Here is a 26,293-nt window from a genome sequence, read left to right on the forward strand (position 1 = left end):
TAAAAGGAGAAGGAAGAGGAGGAGGAAAAGAAAGAGAAGTAGAAGGAGGAAAAGGAGGAGAAAAAGTAGGACAGGGAAGAGGAGGAACAGAAGCAGGAGGAAGAGAAAAAGAAAAAATGAAGACATGGAAGAGGAAAAGTAGGAGAAGGGAGAGGAGGTGGTAGAGGAAAAGAAGGAAGAGAAGGAGAACAAGGAGAATGAAGAGGATAAAGAAAGGAGAAGGTGAAGGAGAAGAAAGAGAATGGGGAAAAGAAAAGAGGGAGGAGGAATAAAAAGAGTTGAACAAGAAGAAAAAGGAAGAGCTGAGGAAGAAGGAAGAGTAGAAGAAAAACAAGGAGAAAAAGAGGAAAGAAAAGAGAAAAAGGAGGAGAAAGAGAAGGGGAAAAAGAAGAAGGAAAAGAAGTGACAGGTAAGGAAGTGGAGGAGAAGAGGGAGAGGAAAGAGGAAAAGGGAAAGGAGGAATAGAAAGGAGTGGAAAGCAATAGAAAGGTTTTTTTCTAACCTTTTACATTGTGTATGACTTCAGTCAGACAGCAATATAACAAGATGAAGCTGTTTACATATTCATGTCGACTGGGGTCTTCTGTGTAAAAGAGGGCTGCTCTTGGTATATCCCAGTCAACCTTTTTTTTTCTCCATGGAAGTTTCAAGGTGAGCTTTGTTTGAATACTCCTGTCAACACTAACTGGTCTCTCTTCTATTTTGATTTGCAATAAAATGTTCACTCTGTCCATGCAGATTCCGTTAGTGAAGTAGAACATTAAACGAGCATTAAACAAGTTCCTCAAACAAAGCTTTTATATCACTTTAGAAGACTCATGCTCTTGTCAACTGGACTACTTTATTTTATTATTTATTTATTTATTTATTTGTGCATTTTTGGAGCTCAACTGCATCCCCATTCACTTATTTTGAGAGTAACACTTTGGTGAACACACAAAATGTGGGAGTGAGAATTTATATACTGCTAAAAGATTCCTCTGCAGTTCTGTAACCAGTGACAGGACACTAATCCCATGTGGCTGCACTCTCTGTGCTCAATTTGGGCATCTTCTCAATTAAGAGGCAGAAAAACAGCAGGGCTGTGCTCTCACCACACTCTGAGCAATTATCAGTGTGCCTCAATTCACTGAGGAAAGTGTTGTCTTCATTTGCTAAAAACAAGTTTTTTATGCTATTTTGTTACTCCAGTAAACATGGAAACAAAATAAAAACTGAAACAGCTGGTATATGCAAGTCCACAAAGAATGAATAAAGGATAAATAAATCAAATGTCAGTGCGGGCATGGAAATCTAATTATAACATTTGTCCATCTGGCGGTACCTCATGAATAGGCTATGCACATTAAAGGATGGCTACAGCCCTATCCACAAGATAGATGTTCTTTCATGGTTATGTAAATAAAGCAAATGATAATGCACAGTCATTCGGACATTATCACAACATAAACCTCCACAGAGTGATTAGGTCTTGAACCACCCAGATGGGGTTAATTCTGCATTAATGATTGGATGACTGTACATTATCCTGCGTATTACACGGCTACTTAACAAATAAATATTCATGAATGTTGATTTGAGTTTAAATTATTTAATTTGTGAGAAGAAAGAGACAGCGGAGTACTTACAGAAACATGAAACTAGCACAGGTTTGTAGGAAATCTGTTGCCTGCGATAACGGTCAATTATCCAGTTTAGAGGTCATTATACAAAAATATTTGACCACAGAGTGCTCCTATTGACCAATCAAGTATGATACATTATTCTTCATTTTTATTCCTTTATTCTCAAATTCACTGTCCTTCAACTCAGCACCAGATCAGAAATATGCCTTCATTCATTGTAAAGCTCACAATACTTCCAGCAAACTTCAACTGCAAATCAAAGCTCGTAATAGCGTGTAATAATCAGGGATTAGAGCGATGATAAGAGAAGCCCAGATCATAACAGCTATATCCCATTTATATCAGTCTGTTTGGACCTCTGCCGCCACCTCTGAGAAAGTGATTTTTTCCCCCTCCATTAAGTTTACATAGACCTTAGCCAAAAAAATTTAAACTTAGTTTTTCACAATTCCTGACATTCAATCGTAGAAAACATTCCCTGTCTCAAGTCAGTTTGGATCACTACTTTATTTTAAGAATGTGAAATGTCAGAATAATAGTAGAGAGAATGATTTATTTCAGCTTTTATTTCTTTCATCACACTCCCAGTGGGTCAGAAGTTTACATATACTTTGTTAGTATTTGGTAGCATTGCCTTTAAATTGTTCAACTTGGGTCAAACTTTTTGGGTAGCCTTCCACAAGCTTCTCACAATAAGTTTAGGCATAAGGAATTTTGGCACATTCCTCCATACAGAACGGGTGTAACTGAGTCAGGTTTGTTGGCCTCCTTGCTCGCACATGCTTTTTCAGTTCTGCCCACAAATTTTCTATCAGATTGAGTTCAGGGCTTTGTGATGGCCACTCCAGTGCCTTGACTTTGTTGTCCTTAAGCCATTTTGCCACAACTGTGGAGGTATGCTTGGGGTCATTGTCCATTTGGAAGACCCATTTGCGACAAAGCTTTAACTTCCTGGCTAATGTCTTGAGACGTTGCTTCAATATATCCACATAATTTTCCTTCCTCATGATGCTATCTATTTTGTGAAGTGCACCAGTCCCTCCTGCAGCAAAGCACCCCACAACATGCTGCTGCCACCCCATGCTTCACGGTTGGGATGGTTTCTTCGGCTTGCAAGCCTCACCCTTTTTTCTCCAAACATAAGGATGGTCATTATGGCCAAAGAGTTCAGTTTTTGTTTCATCAGACCAGAGGACATTTCTCCAAATAGTAAGATCTTTGTCCCCATGTACACTTGCAAACTGCAGTCTGGCTTTTTTATGGTAGTTTTGGAGCATTGGCTGCTTCCTTGCTGAGCAGCCTTTCAGGTTATGTCGATATAGGACTCGTTTTACTGTGGATATAGATACTTATCTACCCTTTTTCTTCCAGCATCTTCACAAAGTCTTTGCTGTTGTTCTGGGATTGATATGCACTTTTCGCTCCAAATTACGTTCTTCTCTAGGAGACCTAATTCATCTCCTTCCTGATCGGTATGATGGCTGCGTAGTCCCATGGTGTTTATACTTGTGTACTAGTGTTTGTACAGATGAATGTGGTACCTTCAGGCATTTGGAAATTGCCCCCAAGGATGTACCAGACTTGTGGAGGTCCACAATTATTTTACTGAGGTCTTGGCTGATTTCTTTTGATTTTCCCACAATGCCAAGCAAAGAGGCACTGAGTTTGAAGGTAGGCCTTAAAATACATCCACAGGTACACCTCCAATTGACTCCAATTAGCCTATCAGAAGCTAGTTGACTAATTGCCTAAAGGCTTGACATCATTTTCTGGAATTTTCCAAGTTGCTTAAAGGCACAGTTTACTTAGTGTATGTAAACTTCTGACTCATTGGAATTGTGATATAGTCAATTAAAAGTGAAACAATCTGTCTGTAAACAATTGCTGGAAAAATTACTTGTGTAATGCATAAAGTAGATGTCTTCAACGACTTGCCAAAACTATAGTTTGCTAAGATGAAATCTGTGGAGTGGTTAAAAAATTAGTTTTAATGACTTCATCCTAAGTGTATGTAAACTTCTGACTTCAACTGTAAGTGGGCAAAGTCAGTTTCAAGATATACAGAAAAATGATGTCTAAAAATAGCCGTGTTTTCAAAAACCTTCTCTCTCTAGAGGCACAGCTACATGCAGAAACCCTCCTTTTGCCTTTTGGGCTGTAAATTGACTTCACAAGCTGCTCTGTCAGAAAGCAGCTTTCCTGACACCTGCTGCCATCCATCAATCCAATCCTGCTCGGAGCTCGCAGGAAATGGGTGGCCGGCTGAGCCAATTAGCTGCCGGGGTGAGCGCTGGGCACCTGTGCCAACCAGAGACACCGCCAATTAGGGCCAGTTTCAGTACAATGGCACTGCATGTGGGCAGTAAAGGCTACAGAATACAGCAAACAAGGGGGAATCAGCAGGGAGTCTGAGGTTACGAGGAAAAACAGACAGTGAAAAGTGCACATACAGAGTGGGATCATATGTTACACACCTAATTTACTGAAACTGAAACCAGCCATGCACACACCCACATATTCATATGCTGAACAGCTACTGTATGGTTATCCATAGATTACCATGAATCCAAAAAAATATCGAGTCAAGCTCCTTGTATTGGCATAACATTTCCCAGGTGTAGTAAACTTCCCTTTACCTGACAGAGCCTTATAAAACTACATATTTTTAAAATCACCTAGTCGGTGGGTTGTCTGTGACTAGTTGTCTAGTCAGTCTCAATGAAGCCCAATATAATTACACTGGTTTATGATCATGTCCATCAGACACTGTTTAGATACATTTCCCAAGGTACATTCACATAGGACTAGTTTATGCTTTAAAAAAAATTATTAAAATTATAGCACAATGAAAAGAAATAGAATCCAGGGGTCTCAAGTTTTTAAAAGATGAACTATTTTAACCTGACATGGCAGCTTAAAAAAAAAAAAAAAAAAAAATTGTACAAAGAACAATTATTAAAAATATTTGAATATTTAAAGCTGAAGCATGCAATTTCTGCACCATGAGTGTCATCAAACGGTTTTGCAAAATAATCTTTTTCAAAACAGGTTCCAGAAAACTTCTCAAATTCTTATATTCATTGTAAAACCGATATTTAGGGTTAGGAGTCAATATTGCAGATTATATTATGGTGAGATACGAGAAAAAGTTTACACAAATCAGCTTTAAAGACTTAGAAACAAAACCTTAAAAATAGGGTTTTAATGTGCTGTCAGTCCAAAGGTTACTGCAAGCATGCAAAAACCTGCTCTGTAAATTCATCTCCTTAAAATCACTGCCACTAAAATATGAAAACTAGAAAAAAGTCTAGATGAACTGACTTGTAAACCTCACTAGCAGACTAGTTGTTTATTGAACAACTAGTCGATCAGTTGGCCATCCCAACCACCCCTTGTTTGTATAACCAGTCCTGCTTGACCCGTTCTGAGCAGGATTCGAACTGGCATCAACCAGTATGGGAGGTGGGCGCGCTAACGAGTAGGCTAAAGGCTACAGCCTCTAGCATCAGTCGCTAGTGCGATCGTGAAGCCAGGGGAGTGATGTTTACACATACCTCACAGCTATAATATACCAGCTGGCTTCCATTACACTTGCACATGTAGATCAGTCTAGCCAGTCTCTGAAGGACGTTTCGCATGACTGACGAATCGTCCTCGCCTCTATATGGGACACTCCAACCTTCTATAGTTTATGAATACTAATGCATCTCCATTCATACTGCAGGTTACAGGCAAAAGAGTGGCAGTATTAAAACATCCTGTTTATCTCAGTTAAGACTAAAGACATAAAAGGAAACTCATATCTCAGACCTCCTCAGCAAGGGATCGAGGGAGGGGGAAATAACATGTCTTTTTTTTTTTGTTGCTTTCCTACATAAATTATACCTACAAGTATATCCAATTAAAAAACTAGCAAGTCCTCTTTAATACCTGGGAAATTAAATTGTGGGGTATTATCAGTCAGGGCCACTCGGCTATATCTAAAATGTAACAGTGTTTGAAGCACACAGATTTGTGGGGGGGGTGGGGACTTTTACTATTTGAATGCCGCAGAAAATAGGAAGACAGCAAGAGAGCTGGAGAAAGGTTGGGGGTGCATTTGTGCTCCTGAAATTCAAGCTTAACTGAAGTGGGTCTGCAGCCCATCCAACTATCAAATAAAAACATCCGCACACTCTAATAGGTGGAGCTGATTGTGGACACTAATTTGATTGTATGCTTTGAGATGAGAAAACACTTTTGGCCACTAAAAGAAAAGATTGAGGCTTGCGTAAAAGTTCAGCCAATGGGGGAGCCACGTGACGCCAAGCGAAGGGCAGACGTGTGAGAGACAGCTCTGTGCACTTTGCTAATTTTTTTTTATTATTTTCATGATATAATCTGGTGAAATTCAATACACCCAGTTACACATTTGCTATTTGAGGTAAACATGGCAAAGTAGTCAAAATCCTCGGGCTCTGGAGACATTAAAAGACACTTATGGGTTCAAGATGAAAGCCCAGACAGGTTAGAGAAGGAATCCAGCATCAACTGTCCAACATGTCGGTGATGCTGACGAAGTTACTTGCGGACTTGGAGGATCTCGCTGTAATACGTCGATCGATTACGGCGATGGAGAAAAAATTCTCTGAGTTAGTCACAAGAGTGACAGATGTTGAAAGACGAATCGATTACTTGGAGTCATCAGATAGGGAATTAGCCGCTAATCCGCCTGTGACCAAAGTTGATTTGGAACGTGTTCTTGAAAAGCTTGAAGTTCTTGAGAATAGAAGCCGCAGGAATAACATTCGAATTGTTGGAATTACTGAGCATGAGGAGGGCAGAGATATGGTGAAATTCCTAGACAAGCTTTTCCCGAGTCTGCTCGACATAGGCCATAAGCTGGAAATCGAGCGAGCTCAGAGTCCCAGCTCACAGATCTGCTGAGGGAGAAAGGCCCCGATCGATTCTGGCCACATTTCTTAGATCATCCGATAAAGATCTCGTGTTGTGCCAGGCGAGGAGCAAAGGAAAGCTTTCTTGGAAGAATTACAATATTTTCTTGTTCCCGGACTTTGCGAACTCAACAAGAGTGAAACGCGATCGGTTTAAGGAATGCAAGAAACTCTTACATCAGCAGAAGATCACTTTTGCTCTGATGTTTCCGGCCAGACTGAGAATAAACACCACGGAGGGCAGCAAAGTATTTACATGTCCCAATCAGGCAATGTCTTTTATTGAAACAATGGGTGAGTAACCATTGGGTGTTTTTCTTTTGAGTGGATTGACTCACTGTACATACTCTGGCTTTCGGAGGAAGCTGGGCACCATTTTTGTTTCTTTTTGCGTTGGCTCCACCGAGCGGCTGGAGTTTTTGTTTTGTTTTGTGGATTAACACTTTTCCTTAAAGAAACTTTTGCATTGACGGAAGATCACTTTTACAATGAAGTTCCCGGGCAGATTGAGAATAGACACTACGGATGACCGCAAAATATCTACATGCCCACACAAAGGATGTCTTTTTTAAAGTTGGCGGACTGTGTAAATCATGGGATATACTTTTATGCGGCCTCCGAGTGAATTGACTCTTGACCACCCGAGGAACCGGATGCGCGTTTCGTTTCCTTTTGTGCTGGTTCCGCCTAGTGGTTGGAGCTTGTTTTGTTAAATAACACTACTTCGGGACAGTTATGGATGAATCTGTCAGTTCCTTGTGCTTACGCCTCCTGTTGGCTGGAGTATGATTTGTGGAGTATTTTCGTTGGACACTGGAATGATTACGTCATCTGCTGCACTCATCAGCTGGCTCACTGAAGATTAGTTTGTCTGTCCGAGGAAAATGAACAGCTTTATATCGGCTGGAATTTGTTTTGTGAAGGAACACACCTTCGAGACAGTTCTGTGAATGAGTCTACATGTTCTTTGTGTTTATTCTGCCTATTGGCTGGGGTTTGTTTTACAAAATATTTGATGTTATGTAATTTTGCCTAACAAATTTGTGAGGCAAAATTGAGCAATCCAATGGCAAAGTTGTCGCGGGGCTCTCATAGGCGTACATGGACTCTTTGAGTTAAAGGGATTGACGCCGGTTGGCGCTTTCGTGTGCGGGGTTAATGCGCACGTTTTTCTTTTTTCTGTTTGTTTTGTTCGGGGTTTTATTGTTGCATTAATGTTGAAATGTGGTCTTCATAATTTTGTTTTTGGCACACAATTTATATTTTCTATTATATCAAAATGTCAAATGTTAATATAAGTGTACTATCTCTCTCCACATGGAATGTGAATGGGTTGGGGCACCCCATAAAAAGAAGGAAGGTTATTTCTTTTCTTAAGCATAAGAAATATGATAGTGTTTCTTCAAGAAACGCATCTTTCTCCGCAGGAAGTTGAAAAATTTGGGAAGATATGGGGTGGACATGTTTTCTTTAGTGTTGGCTCAAGTAAGAGCAAGGGAGTCATTATATTGGTAAATAAACATTTACAATTCAAATGTCTCAAACAGTTTAATGATAAATTACGAAGAGTCATTATTGTTTTAGCAGAAATTCAGGGGCAAAGTCTGATTTTGGCTAATATTTACGCACCTAACACTGATGATCAGGGCTATTTTATAGATCTTGAAAATGGATGTTGCAAGCCGCTGGCACCCCTCATGATATAATTTTGGGAGGAGGCTTTAATCTTTTATTGGACTCAGTCCTTGATCATAGTGAAGCAAAAGTGTGTAAGCCCCCTAGAGCAACATTGACGCTTCACAGGATGTGTAAAAATCTTGGTCTTACAGATATTTGGAGACTTTTGAACCCATCTGGTAGAGACTATACATTTTTTTCATCAGTCCATAAGATTTATTCTAGAATAGATTTTTTTTTTTGATATCCAAATCCCTCATTTCATCTGTTGTTGATTGCTCAATTGGAAACATTTTAGTCTCGGATCACGCCCTATTGAGTTTAGAGGTGTTGTCACATATAGAGAAAAATAAATCATATAGTTGGCACCTTAATGTATCCCTTTTGCAAAATCCTGATTTCCAACAAATGTTAAAGACTGAAATCAGTGTGACCAACTGGTCCTCGGTATCCTCTGTGGGCGTGGCTTGGGAGGCACTTAAGGCGGTTTTTAGGGGTCAGATCATACAGTATGCCTCATTCATCAAAAAATCCAAAGCACGAGAACTTGTGGTGTTGGAAGGAAATATTAAAAGTGCAGAGGCAGAGCTGAAGCGCCGTATGTCATCTGATGTCCTCAGAGAATTGACCCAATTGAAATATAGATATAATACTATTTTGTCACAGAAAGTGGAGTTTTGGTTATTCAGGGCAAGACAGTCATACTTTGAGTCGGGGGACAAAGCAGGGAAGCTTTTGGCTAGATATATAAAACAGAGAGAGTCTCTTTCTATCATTCCCTCAGTGAAATCTGCTGATGGTGAAATTTTTACCACAGCCATTGATATTAATAATACCTTTAAAGAGTTCTATCTTGATCTTTGTAGTTCTACGTCTTCGTCTACTGATGAAGATATTAGAAACTTTGTGGAACCATTAGATTTTCCTAAACTGAAGACTGAGCAAAAAAACTCTTGATTCTGAGATAACCTTGGAGGAGCTTGACGAAGTAATTAAGTCCCTACCTACTGGCAAGGCTCCGGGGCCAGATGGTTGTGGGGTTTAAATGTTGATTTTATATATATATATGTGTGTGTGTGTGTGTGTGTGTGTGTGTGTGTGTGTGTGTTTTGCATTTCATTGTTATTGTATGATTTAATAAAAGAAAGAAAAAAAAAAAAGTTCAGCCAATGTTCAGCAATTTAAACAATCAACCAATATTTCTGATAGGGATGCACCGATACCACTTTTTCTATTCCGATCTGATTCCAATAACTGAAATCTCAATATCCGCCGAGACCGATTCCGATCCAATACTAGTGTTGTTTTTTGCATGATCATTTTAGAATATCTTTACCTCATTGTGTGGAACTAATTGGAGGTATTCTTTTATATGTAAAGAAACTCAAACCTCTAACTACACATTATTTCAATATAAATGCATAGCCTATTAAGAAAAACTTTATTTTATAACTAGTCAGCAAAATTAACAGTACTTCCAGTCAAAGTTTTCAGTAGAAAAGAAGCAGTTTCCTTTGCAAATATTTTTCAGCTTGTATCTGGACTTTAAAGGAATGATTCAGATCTCTTTTTTGTTAAACTTAGCTGTTAGATATCAGTTCACTTTTCATTCACACAGTTATTTTTTGGAAACCATTCAACTTAAATATTGTTATAATTTGTAAACAAGTAATAATGATAATCATGTATTATTATTATTATTATTAATATTGACTTTTAGAATTTTAAATACAACAGAAATATACTGTATTTCAGTCATGCACCTTTAACTTTAAAACCCTCGGGCTTTTATTTTCACACTCTGAACTCTCCAAGAAGTCCTGTATGTGTCTGTATGTAGGCTAGTTCACAGTAGTTTATTTTGCCTCTTATTCAAACTCTGGTCAAATGCACCTCTGGGGCCGTTCTAAATGCTTATTATAAGTGAACCGAACTATTTAGCAACTACATCCGAGATGTAGCGTTCAAATATTGCGCACCGCTGTGAAGTCTGAAAATAGCCACGAGTGCATCCTATGTATGTGTCTCAACAGAGCAGCGCCATTCACTAACGGGCTTCGCTGCGCATGCATACTATATATTTACTTATTAAACACAGCCTTTTACAATTCAAAGAACTATCGCATAACTTCAAGTGGCTTTGAATGAAATACACGAGTTATATGGACTACTTTAATGGTGTTATATAGTTATAATAGTTCTTATATGTCATTTTTGGAACTTGACAGTAACAAACATGACTAACACACAGTATCGGATTTGGATCGGGCTCGTAGGCCGATACCCAAGCCGTCTAAAAATGTCAGTATCGAGGTCGATACCGATCCAGGTATCAGATCGGTGCATCCCTAATTTCTGCAGTACTATTTTAATAAGAACTAGATTTTTACATTGTTCAATGTCAAATGAAAAAAACAAAAAATGTAAAGAAGTTGTCAGAGGAACTCACCAACAGGATGCTTGACTCTTGTGGGTGGTTGTCAGGGCATTGCCATAATGTTCTGAGTAGTTCTTAGTAAGTTGTTATGTGGTTGCTAGAGCTTACTGGCCCAAGTCAAAATAGTCCACACCCAAGGGCCTGATCTAGATATGGCTGAGAACCCTCCTTCAATTAAAATCTATGTGATTTCCTTGCCTGTTTAATTTTCGGGAGCCTAATATTGTAAGTCTAAAGGGCCACTCAGACCATTAAAAGAAAAATGAAAAATTCCTGCCCTCCTGTGCAAGACGCTGAAAAAACAGTGAGTATATTTCTATGTAAACGTGCTAGACAGACATCTTTGACCATTATGCGCAGTGCATAAAATCAAAGATGTCCGTCTAGCGCATGTTTACATAGAAAAACAGACAAACACAGCCACTAAAGGTGTAAAAAAGTAATCCTGAACAAGCCATGCAATTTGAGGAATCTTTCATGTCCATACCACAAATGGTCTGGGTCAAGTTACACTTCAAAGTTTAAGCACCAACAATAATAATACCAAGAATGGATTTTAAACTCAAGATTGGGATGATTGCTACCTTTACTGTTTTAGCATTGTTTAAGTGTTCATTAATATTTTGGAACCAAATGCTTGATGCTCTAAAAAAAAAATGTAAAAAAAAAAATAATTACAAAAATGTATGTGAATAGTCAATAGCTGGCAAACTTTCAGATTCACTCACCAGTGACTGAATAGTATAGTTGCGAACAAGTTATTAGCACATCCTTTCACTGTGATGAGAGTAAAAGTTTAGTCATTCTGTGTGTCCAAAGACGAGACCAATGCAGTCCATATGTCATTTACTAGTATTTCTTTTAATACCCTTTCTGTTTTATACAGTCAGTTGTTGATAACCCAGTTTTTTTTTATTCTAATCACACATGGATGCACTGAAGAAACGATGCACGTCCTCTCCTGTTATATGCGCTCACTGGCTGATGCTGGTAGTCTTAAAGAGACAGTACAGATTTATAAATGCAATTTCAAGACATTTATTGATGGAATAGACTAAATTTGAACATTGAAACGTGACCAATATGATGAAAAACAAATGATAAAATATAACTGGTAAAATTAATATTTTCGTACCTACTGTAGAAGGGTTACCTAAAAGGTTAGAAGGTCCCTTTATAATTAGGTGTATAAGCTCAGAGAATTTCTTTCATATGTGAACAAAATGGACATAACAAAATGGTAACAGAAATATACCCATATGAATCAATATCAAATCGAAATTGAAAGCTTGTGAATCAAATCAAATCAATATCCAGCCCTAATTAGTCCTAAACATTCATGTAATAACTAAACAGTTTTGAGTGACTGCAAAAGCAACAATCCCTGACGATTTACAAGGTCAGAAATGGCCAGCCATTTCATGCTTTCTTAGGCACACATTTCAGCAGCTTTTGCAAGACGGTCTGTTCTTTTGTCTCAACAAATCACTTCACCAGCCATCAAATAAGTTGCATCGGTCACTGGGTCGGAGATTGATGACTCTGCGTTTGATTGAAATGTTTGCTCCAGGGTTTGTCTGAATGAAATGATGCACGTTGTGATTGATTGGCTGACCTGAAAGATTGCTAGAGGGCCAGAGTCATTGAAACCCAAACACTAGCAGACTTGACGAGTTTATTAATGCCAAGAATCCCTGACAGCATGTATGGTTGAAGAGATATAATAGAACTTTTCAACCAAAGTGCTGAACTGTACCAATGAAATCATGATCTAGGTATAAATCTCTGTACCACATTAACTAAGTTCAAAGTTTGTCTTAAATAGAACACAAGTGATGTTCTTTTTAACTTGACACAGCGTCTAAAAAAATCTGGCACTTTGTGTGACACTGAAGAAACAGTGAGACATGGCGCAACGGGCAAAGACGTCCATTTAACGCATATTTACAGTTGTGCTCAAATGTTTGCATACCCTTGGAGAATTGGTAATATATGTACCATTTTTAAAAGGAAACATGAGTGAGCAGGCAAAACACATTTCTTTTATTTCTAATGGGATTCATATTCAACTGTAGGTTATAACAGAATGGCACAATCATAAAACAAAACATGGCAACAAAGAAAAAAATTAAATGACCCCTGTTCAAAAGTCTGCATACCCTTAGTCCTTAATACTGTGTATTGCCCCTTTTAGCATCAATGACAGCATGCAGTCTTTTGTAATAGTTGTCTATGAGGCCAAAAATTCTTGCAGGTGGTATAGCTGCCCATTCGTCTTGGCAAAATGCCTCCAGGTCATGCAAAGTCTTTGGTCGTCTTGCATCAACTGCAAGTTTGAGATCTCCCCAGAGTAGCTCGATGATATTAAGGTCAGGAGACTATGATGGCCACTCCAGAACCTTCACCTTTTTCTGCTGTAACCACTGGAGGGTCAACTTGGCCTTGTGCTTAGGGTCATTGTAGTGCTGGAAAGTCCAAGAGTGTCCCATGCGCAGCTTTCGTGCAGAAGAATGCAAATTGTCTGCCAGTATTTTCTGATAACATGCTGCATTCATCTTGCCATCAATTTTCACAAGATTCCCCATGCCTTTAGAGCTCACACCCCCCCAAAACATCAGTGAGCCACCACCATGCTTCACAGTGGGGATGGTATTCTTTTCACTATAGGCCTTGTTGACACCTCTCCAAACATAGCACTTATGGTTGTGACCATAAAGCTCTATTTTGGTCTCGTTACTCCAAATAACTGTGTGCCAGAAGCTTTGAGGCGTGTCAAGGTGTTGTCGGGCATATTGTAACCGGGCTTTTTTGTGGCATTGGCAACTCAACCATGCAGCTCATTTTTGCTCAAGTATCGTCATATTGTGCTCCTTGAAACAACCACACCGTCTTTTTCCAGAGCAGCCTGTATTTCTCCTGAGGTTACCTGTGGGTTTTTCTTTGTATCCTGAAAAATTCTTCTGGCAGTTGTGGCTGAAATCTTTCTTGGTCTACCTGACCGTGGCTTGGTATCAAGAGATCCCCGAATTTTCCACTTCTTATTAAGTGATTGAACAGTACTGACTGGCATTTTCAAGGCTTTGGATATCTTTTTATATCCTTTTCCATCTTTATAAAGTTCCATTACCTTGTTACGCAGGTCTTTTGACAGTTCTTTTCTGCTCCCCATGGCTCAGTATCTAGCCTGCTTAGTGCATCCACGTGAGAGCAAACAAACTCATTGACTATTTATACACAGACACTAATTGCAATTTTAAAAGCCACAGGTGTGGGAAATTTAACTTTAATTGCCATTTAAACCCGTGTGTGTCACCTTGTGTGTCTGTAACAAGGCCAAACATTCAAGGGTATGTAAACTTTTGATCAATGCCATTTGGGTGATTTCTGTTATCATTATGATTTAAAAAGGAGCCAAACAACTATGTGATGATAAATGGCTTCATATGATCACTACCCTTAAATAAAAGTTTTTTCGCATGATCAGTCATAGTTTCAAAATCAATGCCAAAATTTCACCATTTCTGCCAGGGTACACAAACTTTTGAGCACATTGTACATAGGAAAACAATTGAAAAACAGTGCAGACAAGCACAAACACATTCATCTGTTTCTATCCCTTATATGGAACTAACCTACCATCCTAACAATAGAAAGCTTAAGCATAAGAAATTAGAAGCATCAGAAAACATCCACCAAACAAGCTGGCACTACTTACACCTTAAAACAAGATGTGCCTTAAATCATAAGTGCACCATGCAGGTACTGAAGAAAACAGAGCTTTGTCCCTAAGCTGGTGGGCTTGGAGGAAAATGATTTATGGTTGCGGGCAGAGTCAGCCCTCTGTGCGAGAAGGACAGCCATCGGAACAGCGACCTCAGCGATCTCGGCTGGGGCAAGATAATTGGTGAGGCTAATTTGGGCATGTGAAGACTGTTCCTGGAGAATGCAGCCGTTGCTAGCACTCACCAGTACTACTGTACGTGACAAACAGAGCTTGGAAAACAGAGCATGGTCAGAATCTAGATGAGAGAGGGATCGATATCTCCTTGAACGAGGGGAGGAAAAAATAAAATACACACAAATACAGCAACACTGGTCAGCTTAATGGTTCAGAACCTTTGAAATACAAGTTGTGTTTCTCAGGCATTAGGATCCGATCTCCGGCCTATGAAGCAAACGCTCAGTATGTGCATTTTGTTGCCAACAGGGATCTGTAAAAACCCAATGAAAACCCTCCTATATCGGGCAACACATGATTGATTTCAACTCTAGCATCTAACCCTCCACTTCGAAATATTTGCCCATTAGTCATTTTAAAAGCCACTTAAGCCTTTTTATCAGCCATCTTATTCTTCCAATTAAAAATATATAAAATAACTCAGTATGTATGCGAATATGACATTAAACAAATGTGCAAACATGCTTTAAAGTGATAGTTCACCCAAAAATGTAAATTTACTCACCATCATGTTGTTCCAAACCCATATGTTTTTTATTCTTCCATGGAACACAAAAGATGATGTTAATCACCATGTTACCATTCACTTTCTTTGCATCTTTTTTTCCATACAATGAAAGTGAATATTTACTGAGGCTGTCTCAGACATCTGCCAGACATCAACATTTTCTGTGTTCCACGGAAGAAAGTCAGTCATACAGGATGGGAACTAAATGAAAGAGAGTAATTGAAAACAGAATCTCTTTAAGAAGACAGTTATTTTTGTATTCACACTGTCCCTGGCCTTGAAAGTGGTGTTGGATCTCTCTTTGGTTCCACTTTGGTCAATCTCTGTTGTTTTTGGAACCCAGTTTAGGCTGCCCATGAAGTTGAAAATACTAAGCAGAAATAAAGAGCACCAAGAAATCAAATGTGTTTCTTCAAGTGTGCATCCTTGCTCTTTAGCAACTGCAATTTTTGTCAAATGTCAACCAGAGACATCTTACAGGTCAGCAGCTGTGATGGCTAGGGGCAAAAGGTACCTACATTTGGCTGGTGGCGAGTGTTCAATTCACACATTGAATATACATTACTTTCTAGATCCAAAAGTGAGCTGGTTAGATGTTTTAAGACCCAACAGAGCCATAATGACAAAGAAGAAAGGAAGTCAATGGGATCTTGCTGTCAGAATGACCAGCCTTTGCTCAAACTGCCCAAACCCACGAGAACACAACTAATATTGTAAGAATCCACTGGCCCGTGTTAACGTCCCAAAAGTGCGCATGTACACCATACGGCTAATGCATTTGTAAAGCAAACTGCTGAAAAGCCTGAAGTGTGGCTTTGCAGCTCTCAATCTTAGTAAGAATGCATTTCAAAAGCCTGATTGATGTTTAATGATTGAGCTCCTCACAGTCAGGCAGAAACGCGCTTGGAGGAAGGAGCCAGCCTGCTAGGACAAAGGACTTAACAAATCATCTTTGAGAGGTCCATCTATTCAAAGTGTGCTGAGAGCAGCAGAACCATGTACTAACCCAGCAAGGACTTTCAAACACTTATTGATGTTTGGGAGGCAATTTAAGCTCATTTCACTTTTCAATTACAAACAAGTTGAACATTACTTTGCGTTAAAAGAATAATGTATTGCTTAACTCACTATATCTTGTGTTCGTGTTGCACGTATTAAATGCATTCTCAACTTGTTGACATGTAAATCCATTTTTTAGTTCAGGAATGGGCTTGTCTGTACACTAAAATGATGTACCTACATACACACACTTACTCTTAAGCTAAAGCACATCTAGCTATATTGTAAAAGCACAAATTGTTCGAAAGAAAAACAAACCCTTAAAGTCCCTGAAAATCCAATTCGTAGTTGAAAACTGAGAGATTACAATGAGAGTGCTGCAGGTTAGACTTCAGCCTTTCAGGGGGAAAAAATCATTTCAGGAAGAAAAATTAAATAAAAAGAAAATAATTTTATGATAGCACTGTCAGAGCAGATGATTACATGAGAGAAAGTGGCATGAATCTGGTGATAACCCTTCAAATTCTATTAAAGAAGCTCCGCTCAAAAGAAACTGATTATTGAGAGGGATAAAATGTGTCTGATGATGTCCGTGAGTGAAAAATTTCCTTTAAGAGAAAAAGACAAAAACCTGTCCTCCAACTTGTACTCACTATGTGCATGTGTGTTCATTTCAAACTAAAAGGAATAGTCATATCTCAAACCATGTGTAGTTTCTCTCATTGGTGCATATGTCATCTGCTAGCAGAACCCTGAAAACAAATTACATGTAATGATAATCAAAGCATCACATAATAGATCTGCTTAGACTTCTGTAACAGTATCACAACAGTGATTTTATGGGTTCTAAACCAGTGGTTCTCAAACTGTTTTGCACTGCTCATGTCCAGCACAGACACAGTTTTAGTTGGCGATTTAAATTCAGTGATATAGGAGTTGATATTACACTGCTTGTGGACATGTTTTTAAAGAGCAAACACTGAAATGAGACCAACACCAGCAAATTATGGGAAAGCATCCCTGCACACAAAATGCACCAATTCTTTGTTTAGATTAATCTATCTTTCCAAATGATGTTTTCCCCAATTCACTCACTCACACACAACACACACACACACACCTTCCAGCCATGAATTACAGCACATTTCACCCTCATTCCAAAAATTATTCATTTTTCTATTACAGAGATGACTGTGTGAAATGAGCTATGTAATCAATACCATACGTTTGTAAGCAGCTCCAGTTCTCAAGGGAACCTATTTTTTTACTTCATGCTCAAATAATCTGTGCCCTGCCAAAACCAATGTAGGGGCCCCTTGTCTTACAATGTGTTTACAAGGGCAATTTAGCTGCCTGCAAATCAAATTACCCTTACGCTGGTATGTGTGTGTTCCTTTTGGATTAGCTCAGAATGGAAAGATGATGAAAAGTATTGGGCATCTGTTTAAATGTGTGAGCGTGTGTCCAGTGCATATCTGTTTGAATAAACATGCTCATGTATTTTTTTGTGTGCATGTGTTTACTTTTACTTTTCAGGAAAATAAACTAAAGGTAGACCGATATATCGGTTTTACCGATAGGTAGATGCCGATAGTAGTTTTTTGGAACTTTCGTTATCTGTAAAAATCTATGGCAATAGTTACAGATAGTTTTTTCATAATTTCGACATTTCAAAAGAAGAGTCCCGCGTTATGCACCAAAGTCTTAATTTTTTATGATTTTTGGGGGGATTTTGGTTGAACATTAAAATTAATCTGGAATTTTATTCATTCATTTCTCTGTGCCCATTATAATAAGAAAAGAATAAGAAAGAAATTTGACATTATATAAATCCATTTAAAAAACTATCAGCTGATTAATAGGTTTTCATTTAGGGATTCGTTTGTCTACAGTAAAATATAGCATTTAAAGAGTCTTTTTCTGGGATTTTCTACAAGCTCAGTGCAAACAAATTGCTGAACCTCGCTGCTATTTTAATGCACAGTGGCACAGTGATTTACATATTGAAATAATGTACATTAAGACAAAAACCATAAACTAACTTTCAAAAACAGAACGGGATTATGTTTGCAGTACAAAAGGTTCATGAACTGCCACTATTTATTTTTAATTAAATAATTTTCAGGGGTGTGTATCAGCTGCAAGCCAGTTGATTAGCGCCACCAACACGCTGGATTGAGCAGCTGCAATGACTCTGGAAAAATGACAAAAAGCTCTCATCTCATTGGTCACTTAGTTTTCATTGCAGTCCGAAGAATAAAAAGATCGTAACACTCTCCGTAAAAAATTACTTGTCGGCGGACGATTTGTCGGACCAAATGTGCAAAGCGCCAAAGGAATGCATTGTTACCGTTCAAAAGCTCATTCTGAACGAACATTCGTACCGAAAAAACGGACCTGGTGTAAACAGGCCTTTAGCCCACTATCGGTAGAACTCTAGAACAAACCTGAATGGTTTAATAATAACGGTCTCTGGACATTAAGCTGGGATAGCATTAAGTAATAATTTAACATCTAAAAAATACACACATCACATTTAATAAAAGTTAAGCACAACTGACAGCATTTGTGGCATAATGCTCATTACCACAAAAAAACTATTTTGACTCGTCCCTGCTTTTCTGAAAATAATTAGGTTAGTAAGTGATTTAGCTCACTAAAGTCAAGTTAACACACATATTGTTTACATCTTGTGGCTATACTTTTGAAACAGTGAGTTTTTTTAACATTTAGCGATTCACCATTTACTTCCATTGTAAGTGCCTCACTGTATAGCAAAATTTTGGCCTTTTTTAAAAAGAGGAGGGACAAGTCAAAATAAATTTCAAATTCTTTGATACAGTGAGGCACTTACTGTACAATGGAAGTGAATGTGGCCAATTTTTTGAGGGTTTAAAGGCATTTTGAAATTTGAAGCTTTTCATTTAATAAAAGCACTACATTCATTCTTCTGTTAAAACTCATGTAATATTTGAGCTGTAAAGTTGTTTAAATTGTCATTTCTACAGTCATTTTAGGGTTTATTGACATTACATCATCATGGTAACAAAGTCGTAAAATTGGCTTTAACTTAAAAAGTTAGTTAGTGATTTTATTAGACTAATATCATGTTTACATGCATATCCTGTGTCTTGTGGCTAAACCTTTGAAAAAGTGAATATTTCAACGTTCGACAATTGGCACAATTCACTTTCATTGTAAGTGCCACACTGCAACTCAGATTTTTGCTTTTTTTTTTTAAAAAAGGAGGTGCAAATCAGAATACATTTTTGTGGTCTTCAACATTATGCCACAAATGCTGTCAATTGAGTTTAACTTGTATTGAACCCAGAATAATCCTTTAACTTGTACTGAACCCGGAATATCCCTTATTCACATTTAATTGCATCAGTATATTGGGAAAATAAAACTTTGCTTCCTTTCTGAATTCCCTTAATGATCTCTTATTTTTTGATTGTAAGTATTTGATCTTCTCACCTGTTTGTTCACTCTCAAAAGAATTACTTTCCAGAGGCTGCAATTATTTTCAGTGCAGTGTTAAATCAAGCAAACACACTCAAAATTACACCACTCTCAGTGCCAGTGCCAAGCATGTATTAAATGTCTTCCTGTGAGGCAACATTATGTAGCTGAGGTCTTTTTTGTAAGCAGGATTACTCTAACTGTTTTACTGCCTATAACAATGCCAGAGTGATGCAGCAGAGCAATTTTGGTGTTTTTTTAAGTGTGTCTGGAAATTTACTCACGTAGATCTGAGCTTGTAGTCTTTCATCATCAGCAGTAACTCTCTCTTTCAGTATGGCCTTCTGGATGTTCCCATCTGCACTGGATTTCTCCAGGGCCAGGATCCTGCTCACCTCGTCCTTTACTTGGGCTTGAGCTTCTGCCTCTGCCTGTGCATGTGCCTGGGACCTTTCCTCTTCCTGCCTAATCATAAAGCAGTGGCGAAAAGCACAAAATACAGAGAAAAATCAGACAAATCTGCTGGACTACATCCATGCCATTCAAACGGCTGCAATTCAAAATCTACACCGTTCATTGTCAACCATCAACATGAAATTACAGCAGTAAGCTGTGATAAAAAAAAAAGAAAAAGAAAAAAGTGTAAATGTACTCTTAAAGGTGAATCGAGTAACTGGTTTGGTTGCATTCAATTAGTTAAATTATTATTTAACTAATTTAGATTTTTTTCAATATATACATGATCAGATGCTTTCATGTGAACAGCAAAAACATGGCTACAATTTTTTGGCAATCAATTCACACCACATTCAAACACATTAAATGTTTACTTGGACACTGATGATGATATAAATTGAAAACGTTTTGTTCCTGTACTGAGCACTTTGTAATTTTTTTAGCCTCTTAATAAATATTTTTGAAGTTTAATTATATGCAAAGTGTGTGCAAGCTTTTTCATTCCTTAGACAAATAAAGTCAAATTTGTGTCAAAATATCAAATCTGTGCATTGGGCATTACAGTGTTAATGCAGCCCATTACGAGAGTGATGGCATGGATGTAGCATCACACGAAAGTTTCCGGTATCTGATGCCACTGTAGAAATACTCTATTCACAGGTGTATACATCCCACATTTAATCCACAACTGAAAGAGTCCAATAATAGGAGGGTTAGCGACATTAAAAAAAAAAAAAAAAAAAGTAGTATTTGGGATGTTATGTGACCTCGAAATGGTGGCCACCATGAACACGTAGAATTAAAGGCCAATTTATATTTCTGCGTCAAACCTACATCGTAAGCTCCGTGCAACGGCAAACACGGTGGTTTGCGTTTATAGTTCTATGTTGGTGTGTCTGCGTTGTTCTGCGAGTACACAGCCAAGTGCTAGCAATATTATATTGAGAGAAAATGCCCTAATTTCTAAAATAACATTATGTTTCATAAATGAACAAAGGCAAATGCAGTCTGTGGAATCAAAAGTATTTATTAAATTATTGCAGCATTAAAACGAGTTAAAAGTATGTACAAGTTGAGATTAAGGTACATATTATTTATTATACAAGTTCCCTGCCATGCAGATAGAAAATAAATTTGGCATACACTAAATGTTTGCTTTTGAGTCACTTAAATAATAAATAAATCATTATTCTGGCATACTTTGATGCTCTGTGCAGAAAATAAATAAAATGAATGAATAACTCCTTGCTTGACAAAAACAAAATGGGTGTCGTTTTCAAGCCTAGAAGCTGGACTTTACAATGTATATACTGTAGACAATATAACTAACTCTTAACAGGTGCTTTTAAATTTGCTGACAAATTAGAAGTATTCCGTTTTCATTACTTATGAAATATGATTTTTTTCTGTAAACCAAACTGTCAAAAATACTGTCAAAACATCTTACAGATCAGAAAAGTTTTAAGTAGAATACGACAAACATTGTTTCACTCACAAACCAAAAATATATCAAGTATAAGTTCCTCGGGAGGAAAAAAAAAACAAAAAAACAAGTGTTTATAAGTTTTTAACAGATGTGGCTTTTGATGCGTTTTCGCTTGTAACTTCATGAAACATAAACAGAATATAAAAACAGCAGATGCTCCTGAAAAACGAAATGAGTCCAAACACAATGTGCCATGATCACTGATCAGTGGATCTGATACATATCCTAAAATAATCTTGGAGAAAATGCTACACTACCTCATATCTTTTAATCATCTCTGGTTACAAAGCGGACCAATCACAGCTGTTGTGGTAAAACATTTTTTTGAAGAGGTGCACTTCAGGCTACGGTGTTGGTTCGACGCAGAAGTATAAATCGGCCTTGATTAAAAAAAAAAGTTTTTTCCAAGCCAGTGATTGCATACCAGTATATGCATACCCCAGGGGGTACGTAAGCAGATTCTAGGGGGTACACAAATATAATTGGATTTTACTATGTTGAAATTATAAAACAAAATGTTCGCTTAAAATAAAAATAATAGGGATTAGTGGCGAGTTAAAACATTGATTTTCGGATTTGGATTAATCTTAATATTTATTTGTATGGTCCCAATATTGATTCTTAAAATCCCAAGATTGATAATAAAATAAAAAAAACACTTGAACTTCAACTTCATGTTGAGAGTAAAAGTCTGGTTTGACTTGTTCCGTGTAATGTGTGTCCAAAGAAGAGATTCACGCAACCCATTTGTCATTTAAAATGGCTTTTACGATAATGTCTATATCTGTTATTTACAGTAATTTATTGATCAAAAGACAAAAAAACAAACCCTAAAACATTTCATTCTAATCACAAATAATATATATGCGGCAAAGAAGCCATGCCACTTCACTCTCTTTAATGTGTGCACTTAACTGACACTTGACACCCTTCTTAAACTGAATATATATATATATATATATATATATATATATATATATATATATATATATATATATATATACACACACACACACACACACACACACACACACACACAGTATATGCAATATACTAAATGCAATTTCAAGATCATATTTATTGATGGAATACATGGAATTTTTACATTTTTGACAAGCTAAAATGTGAGCAAAATTATCTTAAACTAATGATAAAAAAACTTTGTAAAATTTATATTTCATACTTTACCAAGTTAGAAGGTCCCGTGTATAATTAACAGCATTAGCTGAGAGACTTTGTTTTATATGTAATCAAAATGGACATTATAACTGAAATATATCCAAATAAATTGAAATCAAAATCTAATTTAATTGAAAGCTTTCAGAATCGAATCAGGAAATCTTCATCAGTACCCAGCCCTAACAATTATGTCAGTAGATCAAACCAATACTGACTGATCAATCATAAATCAATATTAATGATAATGTTAAATGATATTAAGTCTTTGGTACCCATCTTTGGTTTGTCAATGAAGGGGTACTTAAGCCTTACTGATGGTGCTGTGGGGATGCAAAAAAGGTTGGAAAACACTGATCTAGGCCACTGATATGACTGGAGTTGTCATCTAATTTAAACATTTTACACATATACACCATTAAGAAGTCCAAAACAATTTCAAAAATAAGATTAAATTATGCAGTTAAAACATGTCAAAAAAAGACCAAAAGTACCAATCTCAAAGAGGAAAAGCACTCGTATGAAATCAAGAAAGATTTAGAATACATTGCCTCATTTTAAGGTGTGTGAAGGTAATAATACCCTGATGTTTCTGAAATAATCCTGAAGAGCTATTTGAAATTTTGAGCTGGAATGTTGAGAGAATTTATGAGCCATCACCAGGTTCTCACAGTTGCCTAGCAACCTTAGCTGCACCATCAAGAGGGATGCCTGATTTGTAAAGTAAACACAGGTGAGATACAAACTGTAATCTGTGATGCTCTGTTTTCAATCAAACAGCAGCAATGTAAAAAAAAAAAGAAGAAAAAAGTCGTAAAGGGCAATAAGAGAGGGTATAATTATAACGTTAGCTAAACAAACACAAACATTTTCAAAGATGTGCTCAAAGTTCCAAAAAGTTTGAGAAAAACACACAGACCAAAATACAAAGGAAAATGTGTTTGTATTCACCCAAAAAAAAAAAAAAAAAAAAAAAAAAAAAAAAAGAGAAAGCCAACTCTGATTTCTGACACTTGTTTTTGCTAGTTTTGCTGCAAAATGTTGCTTGCAAACAAAATACATGTTGATAAAATTACAGAAAGAAAGATGTTGGTGTTGTCTTTTTGTGTAACAGCGTATGTGGGCGCACATCATTGAGCAATTTCGTCTCCTGAGGAAAAGTGTGAGTGACTCCAGCAATGTCCAGTCTCAGTCTACTGAACTGGACACATATCAGCAAAACACATCCATCATTACTTTTCTCTCTGGTATTGTGTGTGTTTACGCTATCTTCACGAGACTAAAAATAGGCCAAAAGCGTCAAGTGAATAAGATTGTGTCACTTGAAGCCAACAAAATAGACCACTCGAATCCAATTACAGGCATCTAAATTATTATCTTTTTTAAATACAAATTTACGCAATTACAATACCTAAATGCAAAACACAAAATTTCTTTCATATTTTATAATAAATGCATGAAGACTAGGAACGCTCTAAGGAAAAAGGACAAACATTTGTTGTCTTTGTGGACTATTATGACTACCGCTTTTTTTGGCTGACAGACATTCAAGAAACATTTTGTAAACTGTTTATTTTCTATTAAAATATTCACATTGTCACATTGAGCTGGCTAGCCCCGACTGTACATTAAACTTCAAATATCTTGTGTCACATCACACAGCAGTTACCTGTTCAGTGTGGACAGGCAAATTACTTGTGGCTTGAAAACTGTTGCATCACGCCTGGAAAAGACATAAGGCACAGATGCAGACTGATCTCACGGTGAACTCAATAACAGTAGGTCGACATTTCTTTAGCTAAATCGGTCTGTCCTTACAGAAATGTGAAAAAGTGCTAAGCGCTAACTGTTGATGGGTTTATGGGCACGTGTGAGCTCCATTTTCAGGGTGAAATGTCCATGGAATGGTGCCAAAAGAGAGTTGTGATTTGTTTTTACTCTACAGGCTGTAATACAGTGAAGAGAAATGGATCTCTTATAACTGTAGCCCCCAACCCAAACCCCAAACCTAACCATCAGTGGAGTAAAAATGTAACATCCGAATCATGCTCGTCACTGATTATGCAAACACAATTACATCCTAGTTTCAACGCAGGATCCGATCTCGAGTCTCCCACTCTGCTGACGCAACGTGCTTCCGGTCGCGACACAGGGTAAGGTAAACACCCTGGAGCCGATGCAAAAATGTCTTATATGAGATGATGCTTGTCAGTTAATTAGCATAATGTGACCAGTCCTAGGGTACTGCAACTCTCAGAAACAACATGTCGACTTCCCTTGTGATCATGTTGACAGATGACAATGATAAAGATAAAGCAAAGTTTGAAAGCTGGTGGAATAAAAGCTGAAGAGATATATGTGGAACAAGCACCTGGGCGAACCCTTTGGTAAAGCAAAGTATTGAGACTAAGAGCTGAAACCAAAAATGCTGATGCCTGTTTTGGCCCATTCTGATGGCCCAACATAAAGACAATTAAATCATTTCTCATCTGGAGCAAAGACTGGCAAGAAAAAAAAAAGAGAAACTGCACAGAAAACAATATTATTTCTTTAGAAATAAGTGGACAATCGCCATTCTGCATGACAGACAGAACATAAAGATACAACTTTGTTACTATATTTGTCTGAGCTAAAGTGGATGAACTACACACCTCTTTGATTGGAAAGACTTGAAAACTTTAACCTGAAGATGTTCCAGCAAAAAAAGGTTTTCACTGTATACTGAGAAACTTTTAATCAAAAGCACCATTCAGAAGAGACAGACATGACTAATATAGAGGTAAGATGGTGACCTTAAAATCAAATAACAGTAAACCGAAAAGTTTCTAAATAATTCAAGCTATATTTCAGGAACCTCTCTCACTTTCTTCATCACTATAAATAAACTAGGTTTTGATAATGTCAGACAGACAATACCTGGACTGCTTTTTTTTTTTTTTTAATCCTTCATAGAGTTCTATATCTATTTAATAGCACACAGAATCTATGAGGAAAACCCTTGAGTCTCACCTTAAAACAGGTCTGAATATCAGCTACTATACAAAGCCAGTGTGGCACTTTGAGATTGGCCCTCGTACTCAAGGGACCAATATCATTTACCATCCTTCAATGCAGTGTAACGCACCCCAACACCTACAGGACATGATCTCACTTTCCCTCTGCCATCCAACCATCTGTCGGCTCTTTCCTACAATTGAACTCAACACTTATTCAAGACAAAACAGATACTGACACACCTATATAACAGTTATCGTATGTTTCCCTTTGCAGTAGCGTTTAAAGGACACATGTATTATTATTAAGGAAAAATAATGTGCAAGAATGCTGAACTTGAATATTTCATGAGTCTGCCCAGGCCCCCTCCCTAGTTGCTGGTCGTGTGGCTGTTCCTCTATGGCTCTCATTTGGGAGGAAACGTTCCCCAAGGAAATGAATTTGAGATTGATACCATAATTGTCAAATAATTAATAAACACAAAGCTGCACACCTGCAGCTTAAATTACATCATTTGTCTTGGCCGCACTTTGATGAATTTAATGCAGAAACATTCGGTAAATTAGAATTTTGTTAGACTG

At 37.5% G+C, this 26,293-nt stretch overlaps 1 protein-coding gene across 2 annotated transcripts in view; it reads right to left on the reverse strand.

The window, feature by feature from the left end:
- Positions 1–26,293, reverse strand: part of LOC127436503 (MICOS complex subunit MIC19-like) — a 111,424-nt gene that overhangs the window by 64,864 nt on the left and 20,267 nt on the right. For both annotated transcript variants that reach the window (XM_051690707.1, XM_051690706.1), the window contains exon 4: positions 19,885–20,065. In XM_051690707.1, the coding sequence (XP_051546667.1) occupies positions 19,885–20,065 (181 nt within the window). The remainder of the gene's footprint in view (positions 1–19,884; positions 20,066–26,293) is intronic.

This window comes from Myxocyprinus asiaticus, chromosome 47 (assembly GCF_019703515.2).
Source record: "Myxocyprinus asiaticus isolate MX2 ecotype Aquarium Trade chromosome 47, UBuf_Myxa_2, whole genome shotgun sequence".
NCBI lineage: Eukaryota > Metazoa > Chordata > Actinopteri > Cypriniformes > Catostomidae > Myxocyprinus > Myxocyprinus asiaticus.